The following is a 14,147-nucleotide window of genomic DNA, read 5'->3' as shown; positions in this document are numbered from 1 at the left end:
GAATTTTTAATAGAGATTGGAATGGAGTTTTATGGCTAAACATTTTTAAAAACTAATCGCTAGGTCAAACAGCGTTTTTTGAACACACGTATTCTCAAAACTCAGAAAGTTTTAGTTCTGGAATAAAATATTATCAATGGTGATCACTTTCTAGTGTAATGCGTAAATAAAATGAATGTAGATAAAAAACATATTACATATATTGTGTAATCCTCCATTACGCATTTTATAAAAATAAAATGTTTTTGATTTCATTGAAGTTTTTTTTATTGATTAACCTTTACTAAAAAAAAAAATTAAATGACAAGGGTCTTATAATATTGTATATTCTATATCACTGAAACAACTATTAATTTTTTTTACAATGCCATAAGACATGGTTATAAACTTAAAAAGTGAAATCTAAAATAAAAAACACATTGTGGTCAGTTGAGATTTTTGATAATATTATAATGGTCATTTACAATATTTAAAGTAATTAAATATCAACAACCTTTTAATCTGGAAGTAATTTTCCACCGATGTATGTTCCAAAAACAAAACAATGGATAATAACCTAATACTATAATAGATACTCTAATATTACTGTGCTTATAATAAATTCAGTATTTTTTTAAGAAAAGAAAAAACCGAAAACCATTAATATAAAAAAACCTTGAACGATCGAAAAGTTTCCACTCAGTCTGGGAAGAAAAAACATTTTTCCAGATAGTTCTGATTCTATTCTACTGTGTCCTTTCTATTCTGCTCTTACTTATTTAGAAAAAGACAAAGAAGCAAAGTTTCTTACCAACTCCAGAAAACAGAAGTTCAGTCTTCATCGGGTCGATGGACTTGGAGTACCTTCAAGAATAGAAACGGAGAATAATGCCCACGCCCAGTACGTCCTTCAATGGACCAAAATAAACTTGGATGGGTTGGAAACGAAACTTATTTGCTGTCACGTCGCAGCTAAAGTATATTTTCAAGTCTTCATAGACTTGCTTAGGGGTTACCACAATATGGCCCACCATAAGGTGATGTCACTCAAGACGAGTCAAGATACTGGTCTAAGTCAGTATTAAACTTTTTACATTGGTACAAGTGTATAGTAAGTCAAAAATCATTTAATTGACGGTTGACAACTAAAATATTAGTTGAAAATCAAAATCATTACTAATTACCATTTTTTTGTCTTGAATCCAGACTTATATAAGATGACTAAAAGGAAATTAATAATTTTTTTCATTCACTTCAAACGGCTAAAGATATTTCGCCATCATTCACTTGATAATGTGTATGCTTGAACATGTTTAGTCCTAATTAGAGTTATAGGAGCTAATACTGACTTCTATGAGCAATAAAATACATTAATACACAAATTTAAAGACTTTTTTTAATGAAAACAATATCTTAGTTTTTTTTTTCAGACGTGATTTATGTTATCCAACGGGAGATGCAAAAATTATTTCGATGTTTTTAGTACCAGAATGGTCTTTTTATGATAAGTACATTTCGTCTACTAATTTGTTTATAAAAATTAGAGAACGCTAATTTAGACAATGTTTTTAAGAAAATGTGATGAAAAGGTCTAACCCAGATATGGAAAGACGTTCACACAATGATTTACTACAAGAGGCTAAGGAGATATACGCCCATTTTCTCAGGTAAACTGTAACCATAGGTCACTCCGTCTGAAAACTCAGTATTTCCCGAGGGGGCAGGGACCTACCTTTTCATTCCAAAAAAGTCTTTCTTCAACTATTCTGAACAATATCCGACAAGAATTATGCCCTATAAACCTAAAACGAAGTGCAAGAAAGAGAATAAAAAACAATTTGTTGCATACTCGTTATATATATAACGTTAAAGTTGCAGACACATGGCATTAATTAAAAACAGGAGCGATCAGAGTTATGTAAAAAGATAATCACAAGCTTCATAATATAGTTTATTTAATTATTTTATTCTTAAATTAAATAATGCATAGCAAAACTGTATACATAAATACAGATGCAAGTACGGTTTCAAGTACTATAAACATAAACCAATTCTTATTGGCATAAAATTTAAAAATTTTGTTTACATAAATTTTTTAATAGGTTGGGAGTTAATATTTCCGCAGCAAGCTAGAGACCTTGTTACAGAGAATCCTTGTTGTAGAAATAGTAAATCATTAAAAAAATTAAAGACTTAGTACAGCTAAATTTATATGATATTTATAAAAAAGGGTTTTTATGAAATCAACTGAAAGTAATTAAGGAATTCTGAGAAAAGAAACTGAAGGGTATTGCTAGTTAATAAGGTTTTTTTTCTGTTTTTTTCTATCAAAATTTACAATTAATATTTTAGAACTGTATTTCTAATATAGTTCTTCCAAGAAGAAAGAACGGTAATTTTTGATGATAATTATTTGAAAATTATATAGCAGCTAAGGATTTTTAATTTTTATTTAGATATTAGAATATCTTTTTTTAATTGATAGATAAACGAAAAAATTATTTCTAGAATAGAATCCTAAATTATAACATAATACATACAATTATAGAAGCCACACAAAATTTATCAGTATAAAATATCTAAATTAATAAATATTTAGATATAAACCTCCAATAAATAAGATAAAAATATACTACTAAAAAAATAATAAATACAAATATGCTAAGAAGAGAGAAAACAAATATAATTAAATAATATCATATTTTAAAATTTAATCATAAAATTATGTTCTTTAAAAGCTTAATTTTTTTTTACGAAAATTAAAATATTAAAAATAAATTTTGTAAAGAGTTTTTATAAATATAAAAAAAAAGTTTTAAACGATGAGGTGCAGATCTCTTAATAATATATTTAGATTAATTAGTTAATAGTTATTATTATCATATTAAAGTGTGAATATCGTAAAGTTTTAGAAAAACTGCGCAATTTCACGCAATGCTTTATTTGTCAAGTAATTGTCTTAATATTCATAAATATATAATTTTTTTAAATGACGAGATGATAGTCAGGGATGCGGTCATATTAGATACATTAATAAAAAAAACATATTTATTTCTGAAGGAAGACCAAATAAATAAATTTTGTTTATTTAAGTATCTTTGCTAAACACACCACTATAATTTTTTGAGCGGAGGTAAAAAGGGTATACTCAAAGATATCTGGATGTTCAAGATATATTCATATGTTTTCAAGTTTTTTTTAGGAGATGAAAGGAGATTTCCAAGCCTTAGAAGCTGGTTATACGTGCTACAGATAAGACTTGTCGGATGAGGGCTGTCAGAAGAAACATGTCAACCGGCTTTTTCCCAAGATGCGTCTTCCATGAGGGAAATCTCACTATAGGATTTCCTCTAATGCTGTTCGTACGAATCGTGACCTTAAAAAGATCTATAAGATCATTTATAACATTGATTAATATGTAAGAAAATAATTAATCAAAAAAGAGAATTTATGCTAAAAAAAAAAATCACTTCTTTAATTTCAACATGATTTGTATTCGTAGTAAAAATTAATATCATAAGCATAAGCAAATGATATTCCAATATTTAGGTATAATTCATACAACAGAGTTGATTTTAAATTCTTATTTGTCACAAGATAAAAAATTCAGAAGATCTGAAAAAAATAAATTTGGAGAGATTGTCATTGATGACATTATTAAAATGAAATAAAATAAAACTGAAGATAGGTGCAATAATTGCAATTTATTTTTATTTTGATGTTTCTAAATAAAAACCATAGGGTAACTAAAAAAAAATAAGGTAATAATAATTATTATTGTTTTAACAAATAGTATGAATCACAAGGAAATAATATACATAATTAAAAACGGAAGTAGTAAGTGCCAGTAGCCAGTATTACGGGTTCTGTATAGCATAACCCTTGAACCGTATCCATTTTTTTTCGGGGTTTAAAAGTTTTATCATTAGAAATTTTATGATTTAAGCTAAAATAATTTTAACTATAAAGTAAAAAATAAAGCGTAAATAAATAATAAATCATAAAGTAAAATAAATGAATATTCAGTCGAAGAGTAATGGGAGAAAAGAGACTATAAGGAGAAAGGACAACTAAACCCAATATTAGGACAAGTAAAATAAGTAATTCGATAAAATGATATAAATAAATAAAAGTAAAAACAATAATTATTACCATTATTATAAATTCTAGTATTTATATGTCTTCTCCATATTGATCTAACATACCATATATATGGCTAATTGGAGAAACCAAACTTTTTTTATAATAGAGGTGCATGCTATCTAAAGTTAATATATCTATTTACTCCTAAAAATATAGATTCTTTTGGACAAATCAAAATTAAACATAAAAAATTATTTAGTTTTTTAAAAATGTATGTTTTCTCTTGTCAGATAGATATTACCACTTAACATTTTCAACAAAAAATTGACTTCTCTATAGGAGATACTCTCATAATTTGTAAATAGTGGTAATAATTTTTTATAGAAAACTTCTCAACCTCGAACTACTGATTACGTATACTGTGATCTTATGATCGTATACTGTGAATTGATTTCCCGTACATTTTAATTATAAATAGTCACCATCAAAATCAAAGTCATATAACTTCTAGTAACTTTAATAATAACCTGAATGTATACGAAAACGTAATAACGTACAAATTAACAAAAAAAAAATTCCCACCAGTTAGGGTATCAATTATACACGATAAAGTCTTGATAAACGAATTTTCTATCAAAAGTCAATATAAAAATTTTCAGAAGATTACAGAGGTATCTCATGTAGAAAAGTCAATCTTTTATTGAAAATCTTGGTTGGTAACGCATATCTGACATGGGAAAACTCAAGTTTAGAAAAAATTAATTTTTGGGTGTAGAATTTTTATTTGTCTAAAATAAATTCATATTTTTGAGAAGTTGATATATCAAATTTAGATAAAATACTCTACAATTATAATAATTCTGTAATAATGTATCAGTAAATTATTTATCTTTTAGTTTGTATGTTGCGTAAAGACAGTTTCGCTTTGTACGAATTATGAAAAAAAAAAAAAAGCTTCCGAATATCATTACTCATTAGTAACAAAATTCAAGCCATACGATAACAAAAAATATTACAAAAATAAAATTGTAAATTCTATAAGTACTTCGTCCAAGGTCATTAAATATAATATAGACACACTGTTATTCCAACATAAGTGGGTAAATGTCATTATTAAAAGTACATCTCATAGTTGTATCGTTCAGATATAAATCTTAAAAATTTAACTCTGGTTACCGGAGACAGTGAGAAGAACTGCTTGCTTTAGTTTGGGGTCAGTGTTGACCTGGCACTCGTATAGGCCTTCGTCTTGTGGTTTCGCCTTCCTCAGCTGCAAGTTCCACGAAGCGGGATCTTCATCGGGTGATATAACCTGAGAATAAAAATAAGTCAAATACATGATTTCTAAATTTTAGGATTTTCAATAATATCAATTGAGTTTTCAAATGTATATAAACAATAGCCCTTTATTTTGAAAGTGGTTTAAATCCATTTGTCAATTATTTACGCATGAATGTTTACATGTACAACAATAAGTTATCAATCAATAAAGCATTTGAGGTCACTTATATTTCGAGTAAATAGGATAATTCTGGACACATAACATTCCAAAGTTAGTTCAATAATTCAGCCGTTTATTTTAAAAGTGACCTAGTCCATTTATACTTTTTTTTTTTTAATAATTTATTTATTGATATTTACAACTGTATACATATATACACATTAAGTAAATTTGCTGTAAGTGATATTATGACATGATAAAAAAATGTGGAGAATCTACCCATTGATAGAACTCCAAAAACATTTATAAAGGAGAAGATCTCGAGGCCATCTTCTTTTCAGACGCCTAGGAGGATTATTAGGCAGTGAAGGAGAAGCCAGGTTAGAAACGAGTTGGTTTGGGTGGCTGGGAAGTTTATTATGGAAGAATTGGTATCTGGTCCTGGCCAAATCGGCAACATAGGGGACATTGAGGTCCTGATGGATGATTTGATTTGTGACAAAGTAAGGAACATTAAGGATTTTACGAAGGATTTTAGACTGTAAAGATTGGATTCGAGAGGAATTAGATGGTTTAGTGGAGCCCCATACCTCAACTCCATATGTTCAAATAGGCCTTATAATAGTCGTGTAGATCAATCTTTTGTAATGGATTGGAAGTTTGGACCGTTGGTCTAGTAAATGTTGTAATAGTTGGAATCGACGAGCAGTTTCCTGTCTTTTCAGTCTTGTATGAGGATTCCATGTCAGTCGTTTGTTGAGATTTAGTCCTAAGCTAAGTAACGGATCTGTTCAACAGGAATAAGTGGGGTATTATTAAAAGATACTGTAGGGCAAGACCATTTATTCTTAAATTAAGATATGTTTAATGTGGCAAAACATTTTCTAAACTGTTTGAAATAATGTGGAAATCATAAATCACAAATTTTTAATATCAGGACATACGTTTTTACCAAATAATAGAGAGTTTGTCATAGTAGAAATGGCATTTAAAAAAAAAAAAATATTGTTTGTCCCCCAAGATTAACAAACTATTATGAAATTGTGTCGGAAAAGTATTAACTTTATTGTACACGAAGTGAGACCAGAAGATTTTGTATCAACAAAAGTATTAGAAGTATTAGACAACGCAATTTTTAAAAGGTTAAAGAATTCTAACAGGGAATAAATAAACTGATTAAAAAGATATTGAATGAGTTTTGTCAGAAATGAACTGTATAAAATTTTCTATAAGACTTCAATGAATGAGAATTAAAATTTTAAAGTCCTGAATTATTTGAATTCTTACCATGTCGATTGGACCAAGAAAGTTCGAAAAAATTATATTGACACCACTTTATAAAAATATCAGACAAATTACAACTGAAAAATTCAAGGGCATAATAGACCTATTACGATATATACCACCGGAACATTATGATGTCTTCAAATCCCTTTCATACACACAAAATATATATGAGTAGTAAATTTTTTTCTAATTTATGTTTTGAATTTAGTACGCCATGTAGTTAGTTACAAATGTTTTGAATCGCATAAATTATATTTTTGAAATGTTATAAAGATATGTCAAATAAAATGAGTATTTTTTTTAATTAGAAGCATCTTAAATTATGTTGAATGGATCCTTCAAATTTTATAACGAATCTGGTAAATAAATTTTTAAGTGGCCTAACTCCATTCTTGGTAAGAAAACTCATATTATTCATTTAATATTTGCCATTATTTTAATAGGAACTATAAATGTAACACCTTTAGATACACTTAATCAGTATGTCTCATTAGTATACTGTACGTATATTTTTAATTACATTGAAACACAAACCCTTAAATACCTCAATTTAAGTATAAATTGACTTAGGCCACTTTCAAAATAAACGACTCTGATAATCAGTAAACATTCCGTCAATAGAAACAGAATTGAAGAATTGAAAAACATAATATTATACAACTGCTCAACAAATATTGCACAACTCATATCAACATTCTAAAAAGAAAGAGCAAACAAGTGATACATCGCTCCAGAACAGTTTAATACCTACATTAAATTAAAATATACTTTCAATGTGGTTTTACAGTATCCATATGCACATCTAAATTTTGAAAGAAATTTTCTAAACCAAAAATTAGAAATTTTTTAACTTTATTACCTGAAGGATTTTTTTTTGTTTCGGATTCCATTTTCCATATAATCGTTAATAATTCCCTTCTTTTTTATCTAATTTTTATTAATCACTAATAAATGAATTTTTATTAAATATTAATAAATGCATTTTTATTAATCATTAATAAATGATTAAACAAATTTTAATAATTTGATTAATCATTAATCCAATGTGTAAATATTTAATTATATTTATTTTTATCAATCTTTCAATAGTATTCCACTAATGAATCTACAGCGCAAAATTTAGCAAATGCGAAGCATTTCTGAGTCTGCTAGTTTATTTTAAAAATGAATAACTATGATAATTGTAAACTACTTCGGACAGATTTAAGACTAGAATAAGAGCGAAGTACATGTTCGAACTTACATAGAAATGTAGAATCAAAAGTTTGAAGTAGCGGTGGTAGCCATATATTATTAATTTTTACACAGATGGATCTCGAAATTTCGCTAAAGGATTTATCTTAAACGTTTATAATAAGGGTTTATGGGTCTCGGCAATCGATTCCCAAAACCCTTTAACTAAGGAAAGCTCTTATTTCGTAAGAATACCAGGAAGCCAAGAGGAAAAACTTGAAAGAAACCGAACGAAACCAGTATCATTAAACCGAACTAATGGCCGCAGTAATCTATTCCAGCCAAACCTCATTAAAATTAATTTATTTTAATAAAATTTCTTCTTTAATAATTGTATTGGCAATGACAGTTAATTCAAAATCAAATAATAATACAGAAATAAAATAAATATTTTGGGATAAAGGAAATGTGCAATGCTTAATAATTATGAATTTTTATTTAGCCGAAATTGTGAAAGGAACTATAATAATAAAATCATAACTGAAAATTTAAAATATCAAACTGGTATAATTTATGATTTTTAATATTTCATTACTAATAAAGAGATTTAAAAAAAATGAACTTTCGTGCTGTGTGAATGTTAAGTTTTCTTTTCAGTCTGATTGAAAGAGATATACAGCGGTGTTAGTAATTATAACATGACCAATTAGGTATTAAATTTATTATGTATTGTATTTATAGTGTGTTTAACAAAGTACATGACATCACAAACAATTTATTCTTAAAAAAAAAAACTTCAAATGATCTACTTTTCCTCTAAACTATTTTTTTTTTAAACTTCCAACGTTTCGACCCTTAGGCCATTCACAAAAAGACCACCCATAAAATTTGTTTTCGTATTATTATTACCTAATGAATAAGGTATATTCTAAAACATTAGTATTGCGAAAGGAAATTATGTAATAACAAGGTGAAAACAAATCTTATGAGCTGTCTCCTTGAGAATGGCCTGAGGGTCGAAACGTTAGAAGTTTTTTTAAAATAAATAGTTGATAGAAAAAGTCGATCATTTGAAGTTTGTGTTTGTAAGAAAATAAACCATTCTCCAAAAATCAATATATTAAATGAGTAATCTAAGTTTTTTAATTATTATTTATGTCAAATAATTAAATATAAAAATGTCAGATGGTATAAATTCTTCACTATTCCTTTCTTCTTTTTATCCTCTCATTTTATTTTTGAAAGTTTCTTTTTATGAGATTTATTTTTATTCTGCACATTTCTATTATGTACTTGATCACGTATAATTCAAGATAAATTATTGCGTTTAAGAGTAAACTCTAGGGAACTCTATACTATAGTTACTAAACCTCTAATCTAATAAAATCTCTGGTTACTAAACCATAGGTATATCTAGAAATTTTTTATTGATACTTGATAAAATACAATCAAAATAACGAAAAGTTTATGCTGAAAAAAGCTATAAGAGAGTTCGCATAGTTACAATAAATCGTAAAAACATTATTTGTACAAGAACCCGGTAGATAAAAAGCAGTTATTTTATCCCAATTTTGAATTAATTTAATGAAAACCATATATAATTACTATTTTTTTAAATTTATTTATTAAATGTAATTTACACCTGTACAAAATAATAAATACAATAAGTAAATATGTGGAATGTTTCATTTACACTTGAAAATCTTGGGAAGGAACCCCCCATTGGTGGTACTTCAAGTATTAATTTAAATTAGAATGTCCCGTGGCCATCTTCTTTTCAGACGCCTCGGAGGAACATCAGGGATTGTCTTAATATCCGATGCGAGATTAAGAACTAATGGGTCAGGATGGATAAGGAGTTCGGAATGAAAAGACGCATATCTGTTTTGGGCTGTTTTTTTTTTTTGTTTTTTTTTCAGAGCTTCATAACTTTAAAACTAGTTGCATCATCAAAAAACGTAACGGAGCAGTATTTAAAGTCACCTTATAGGGTCTAATGGATTATTAGATCAAAGTATAGGATACATTATTCAAGACATGAAACAAGTTTTGGGTACTTCATTTCTATTCATTCATAGCCAATTTGAAATATGTCCTTGAACGTGAAAAGGTTGTTTTTATTCGTTCACGTCTTATTGTAGAAATTTATATCATTGGTCGGACGCAGAAAGATTACATAGCAATAAAATAAATGTTTTCCTCCGCTTAGTTTTCTAATAAAAATGAATACTGAATAATTAAATCATAAGAAGAAAGCAACAAAGGGAGATTTAATAGGGAAAACTTCGCAGTAAATTTAAAAAAAAAAAAAATGTATGCCACCTTGATTGAAACCTGTTTTTCACTTCACTGTAGGAAAAGCACCGGGGTTCTTATATTTAAATTAAAAAATATTAGAATTTTAATAAAAGAACTGAAATGTATAATTTTAATTAGTTTTTTTTTTCTTTTCTTATCCGGGGAGATCTAATCAAAATAACAAAGAGTTTATTTTTATGCTAAAAATAGCTGCAAGAGGGTTCAAAGAAATATAATAAATGATGAAAAAACCTATTAGTTCAAAAGCCCGGTGAAATAAAAATTCAGTTATTACTCCCCCTACCCAATTTTTAATTACTTTAATGAAAACTATGTGCAATTACTAGTCAAAATAGATGAGTCTGCTAAGTATAGTGAGGCGGAATGAATGGCAGCTGTTTCAAAAGGAAAATAAAAATTTCTTTCAGAGATTCATATTTTTAAAACAAGCAGCAATACTGAAAACATAATATAACATCATTTAAAGTACTAATTACTTTAAATTATTATAATAAAATTAAATACTTCTCCATTACGTTTTCTAGTGATGCAACTAGTTTTAAAAATGGAGCTCTGAAAGATTAATTTTTTAAACGTTTTGGAACGGCTGCTAGTTTTTATTCCCCCTCAAGTACTTAGCAGACTTATCAATTTTAACTAGTAATTATACATGGTTTGCACTATAATAAGGAGTAAAATAACTGAATTTTTTATACCAGGTTCTTGCACTAATAATTTTTTTATGATTTATTGTAACTCATTATATCTCATTATATTATTGTACTTGATTATATTTTATCAAGTATCAATTTCTTACGTATACAAAAAATATATATATTCTGGATACACCTATGGTTTAGTAACCAGAGATTTTATTAGACTAGAGGTTTAGTAACTATAGGTTAGAGAGAGTTCGCTAGATTTTACTCTTAAACACAATAATTTACCTTGAATTATACCTGATCAAGTACATAATAGAAATGTGCAGAATAAAAATCAAACTCATAAAAATAAACTTTCAAAAAAGAAAATAAGAGGATAACGAGTAGAAAGGAATAGTGGAGAATTTATACCAGCTGACATTTTTATATTTAATTATTTTACATAAATAATAATAAAAAAAACTTAGATTACTCATTTAATATAGTGATTTTTTGAGAGTGGTTTATTTTCTTACTAACACATACTTCAAATGGTAAAATAACTGACTTTTTTTCTACCGAGCTCTTGTAATAATGTTTTTTATAATTTATTGTTACTCTTTATGCGAACCTTCTTATAGTTTTTTTCAGTATAATCTCTTTGTTTTGATTATATATTATACTTTTTTTTTTTCTCTTAGGCTCTTGTGCGGTTACTGCAGACCGCTTTGGAAAATACTTAATAATACATAAGACAATCTAACGTATTCACTTGGCACTTTTACTTGCTATCTTGATTAATTAAGAGCACAATAAGGTATGTTATGCAAAAGATCAGAAATTAAGAAAATAAAAGAATTAACATTGCAAAGAAAAATAGACGAAATTGTCACTATCTATTGGATATTTTCAGTATGACTAAATAAGTTGAAATAATAATAATTATTGTTTTATTACCTTATAAGAAGGTAAGTAGTTTTACCTGAAATCTCGAGTCAGCTGTAAACATAAAACGCCCAGATGAAATGATCAATAAATCCTTCCTCCGCATCCATGATACCTGCAACAATAACAACAGATGAATAAACAATTATCCAACCATAAAACTCCTAAATTCATAACATTATTGATACTTCTTTAGGAAAAGTCCTTTGAAAAAGCTTTTTTTATTCAAAATGATTTCGACAAAAAAATTCGAGCCTCAACCATTAAGGATATCTCAAAGTTAACCAAAATATATAGTGAAAAAGGCTAAAAGTGTGAAAACTATAATAATTTAATAAATTTGTTATATTGAAGATTCAAAATTTAAGGAAATAAAATGTTTTTTTTTATGCCCAAGGTACAATCCATCAAAATGCACAACGTGAGACTACGTCATTACAAATGATATTTTCATTGTTAAAAAATAAAGTTAAATTATAAGAAAAAAGTAAGAATGAAGACTCATAAAATTTCATCATAAACTATTATAAAAATAAAGTAATTGATAACCTGAAAACCTAGGGAATGAATGAAAGAGTGTTTTCTATCACTACAGAAATAAGTAATAGCAAAATTAATATTTCATCATCTTCTCACAGTGTAGGAAGAGGAAATAGTACAAGAGTCGGAAAGAAAATAAAAGGTAGTTATTTTAACCCAATTTTTCATTACTTTAATGAAAACTATGTATAATTAATAGTCTGAATTGATAAGTCTGCCAAGTATAGGTAGGGTGAATAAAAAAGCTGTTTCAATATGTTAAAAAAAAAAATTTTCATTCAAATCTCTATATCTTTAAAACTACTAACAACACAAGAAAACCTAAGAGAACATTATTAAAAGCACAGAAAATTTACTAAAATATTAGACCTAACCTAGCCTACTCATCTCTCTTTTCTCAGTTCGCCGGTGTTCCTCAAAGTAGTATCTTAGGTCCCATTCTTTATATGGTATATACAGCTGGCATCCCAACCCACCTTAACACAATCCTAACAACATACGCTGATGACACATGCATACTGTCTATAAACAACTGTCATACTAATCCATCACAAACACTACAGACACACATAACATCCATTGAAGAAAGGTGTCAAAACTAGAGAATCAAAATAAATCCTGACAAATCCTACCAGATCACCTTTACTCTGCGTCGTAAACATCTACCCTTCTGTCCTACAGTATCCTTTCTAAATACTCCACTAACGCCTGTTCTACGGATTCGATACTTAGGACTCCATCTTGACAAGCGACTTGGAATCCACAAACAAGACTGAAATGACAAGAAACTGCTCGTAGATTTCGACTGCTAATAATAAATACAGTAAGTAAAAATGTGGAACGTTTCATTTAAACTTGAAAAACTTGGGAAGAAACCACCCATTGGTACTTCAAGCATTAAGTTAAATTAGAAGGTCCCGTGGCCATCTTCTTTTCAGACGCCTCGGAGGATTATTAGGGATTGTCAAGGACGAGAGATTAAGAACTAATGGGTTAGGATGGGTAAGGAGTAGATTTCGATTGCTTCAACACCTTGACAAACGCTCTAAACTTCCCATTCACTACAAAAAAATATTATACACTATGATAATCAGACCAATTTGGAAATATGGGATTGAGCTCTGGGGCTCTTCCAAACCATCAAATTCCTCCCGCATCCATTTCTTACTATCCAAAATCCTACATAAAATTCTTGATGTTCCTTATTACGTTACATATAAACTCATCCACAAAGACCTTAACATCCCATTCCTTGCAGATTTGGCCCGAAACAGATTGCGTATTTACATTCCAAACTTACCTATCCTAACCCATTAGTTCTTAATCTCTTCATCCTTGACAATCCCTGATAATCCTTAGAGGCGTCTGAAAACAAGATGGGCACGGGACCTTCTAATTTAAATTAATGCTTGAAATACCAATGGGTGGTTTCTTCCCAAGTTTTTCAAGTGTAAATGAAACGTTCCACATTTTTACTTACTGTATTTATTATTTTGTACAGTTGCAAATTGCATTAAATAAATAAAAATATTAGACCCAATAGAGCTATTTACGTTCAACAGTTCTAGAGATATATCTTTTTAAAGTACTAAAAGATTAGTAGTTTAAAGATTAGGTCACGCCAAACTATTAGGTTAAAATGAACAGCAGACGTATGGACACGTGAAATAGAAATGTGAAAACAAAATTTAACACAGTAAAAAACGGAAAAAAAGAAGTAAGTTAAGATTACATAAAAGTCAAGAGATAATATATATATA

At 28.0% G+C, this 14,147-nt stretch overlaps 1 protein-coding gene across 4 annotated transcripts in view; it reads right to left on the bottom strand.

The window, feature by feature from the left end:
* LOC106687010 (zwei Ig domain protein zig-8) overlaps nt 1-14,147 on the bottom strand; it is a 351,411-nt gene that overhangs the window by 33,970 nt on the left and 303,294 nt on the right. For all 4 annotated transcript variants that reach the window (XM_014430648.2, XM_014430649.2, XM_014430650.2 and 1 more), the window contains 2 exons: nt 11,885-11,962; nt 5,239-5,374 (listed from right to left, as the gene is read on the bottom strand). In XM_014430648.2, the coding sequence (XP_014286134.1) occupies nt 5,239-5,374; nt 11,885-11,962 (214 nt within the window). The remainder of the gene's footprint in view (nt 1-5,238; nt 5,375-11,884; nt 11,963-14,147) is intronic.

The sequence above is a fragment of the Halyomorpha halys genome, unplaced genomic scaffold, assembly GCF_000696795.3.
Source record: "Halyomorpha halys isolate HHAL.00 unplaced genomic scaffold, Hhal_1.1 Scaffold906.1, whole genome shotgun sequence".
In the NCBI taxonomy this organism is placed as follows: domain Eukaryota; kingdom Metazoa; phylum Arthropoda; class Insecta; order Hemiptera; family Pentatomidae; genus Halyomorpha; species Halyomorpha halys.
This window is presented reverse-complemented; position numbering and strand designations above follow the sequence as displayed.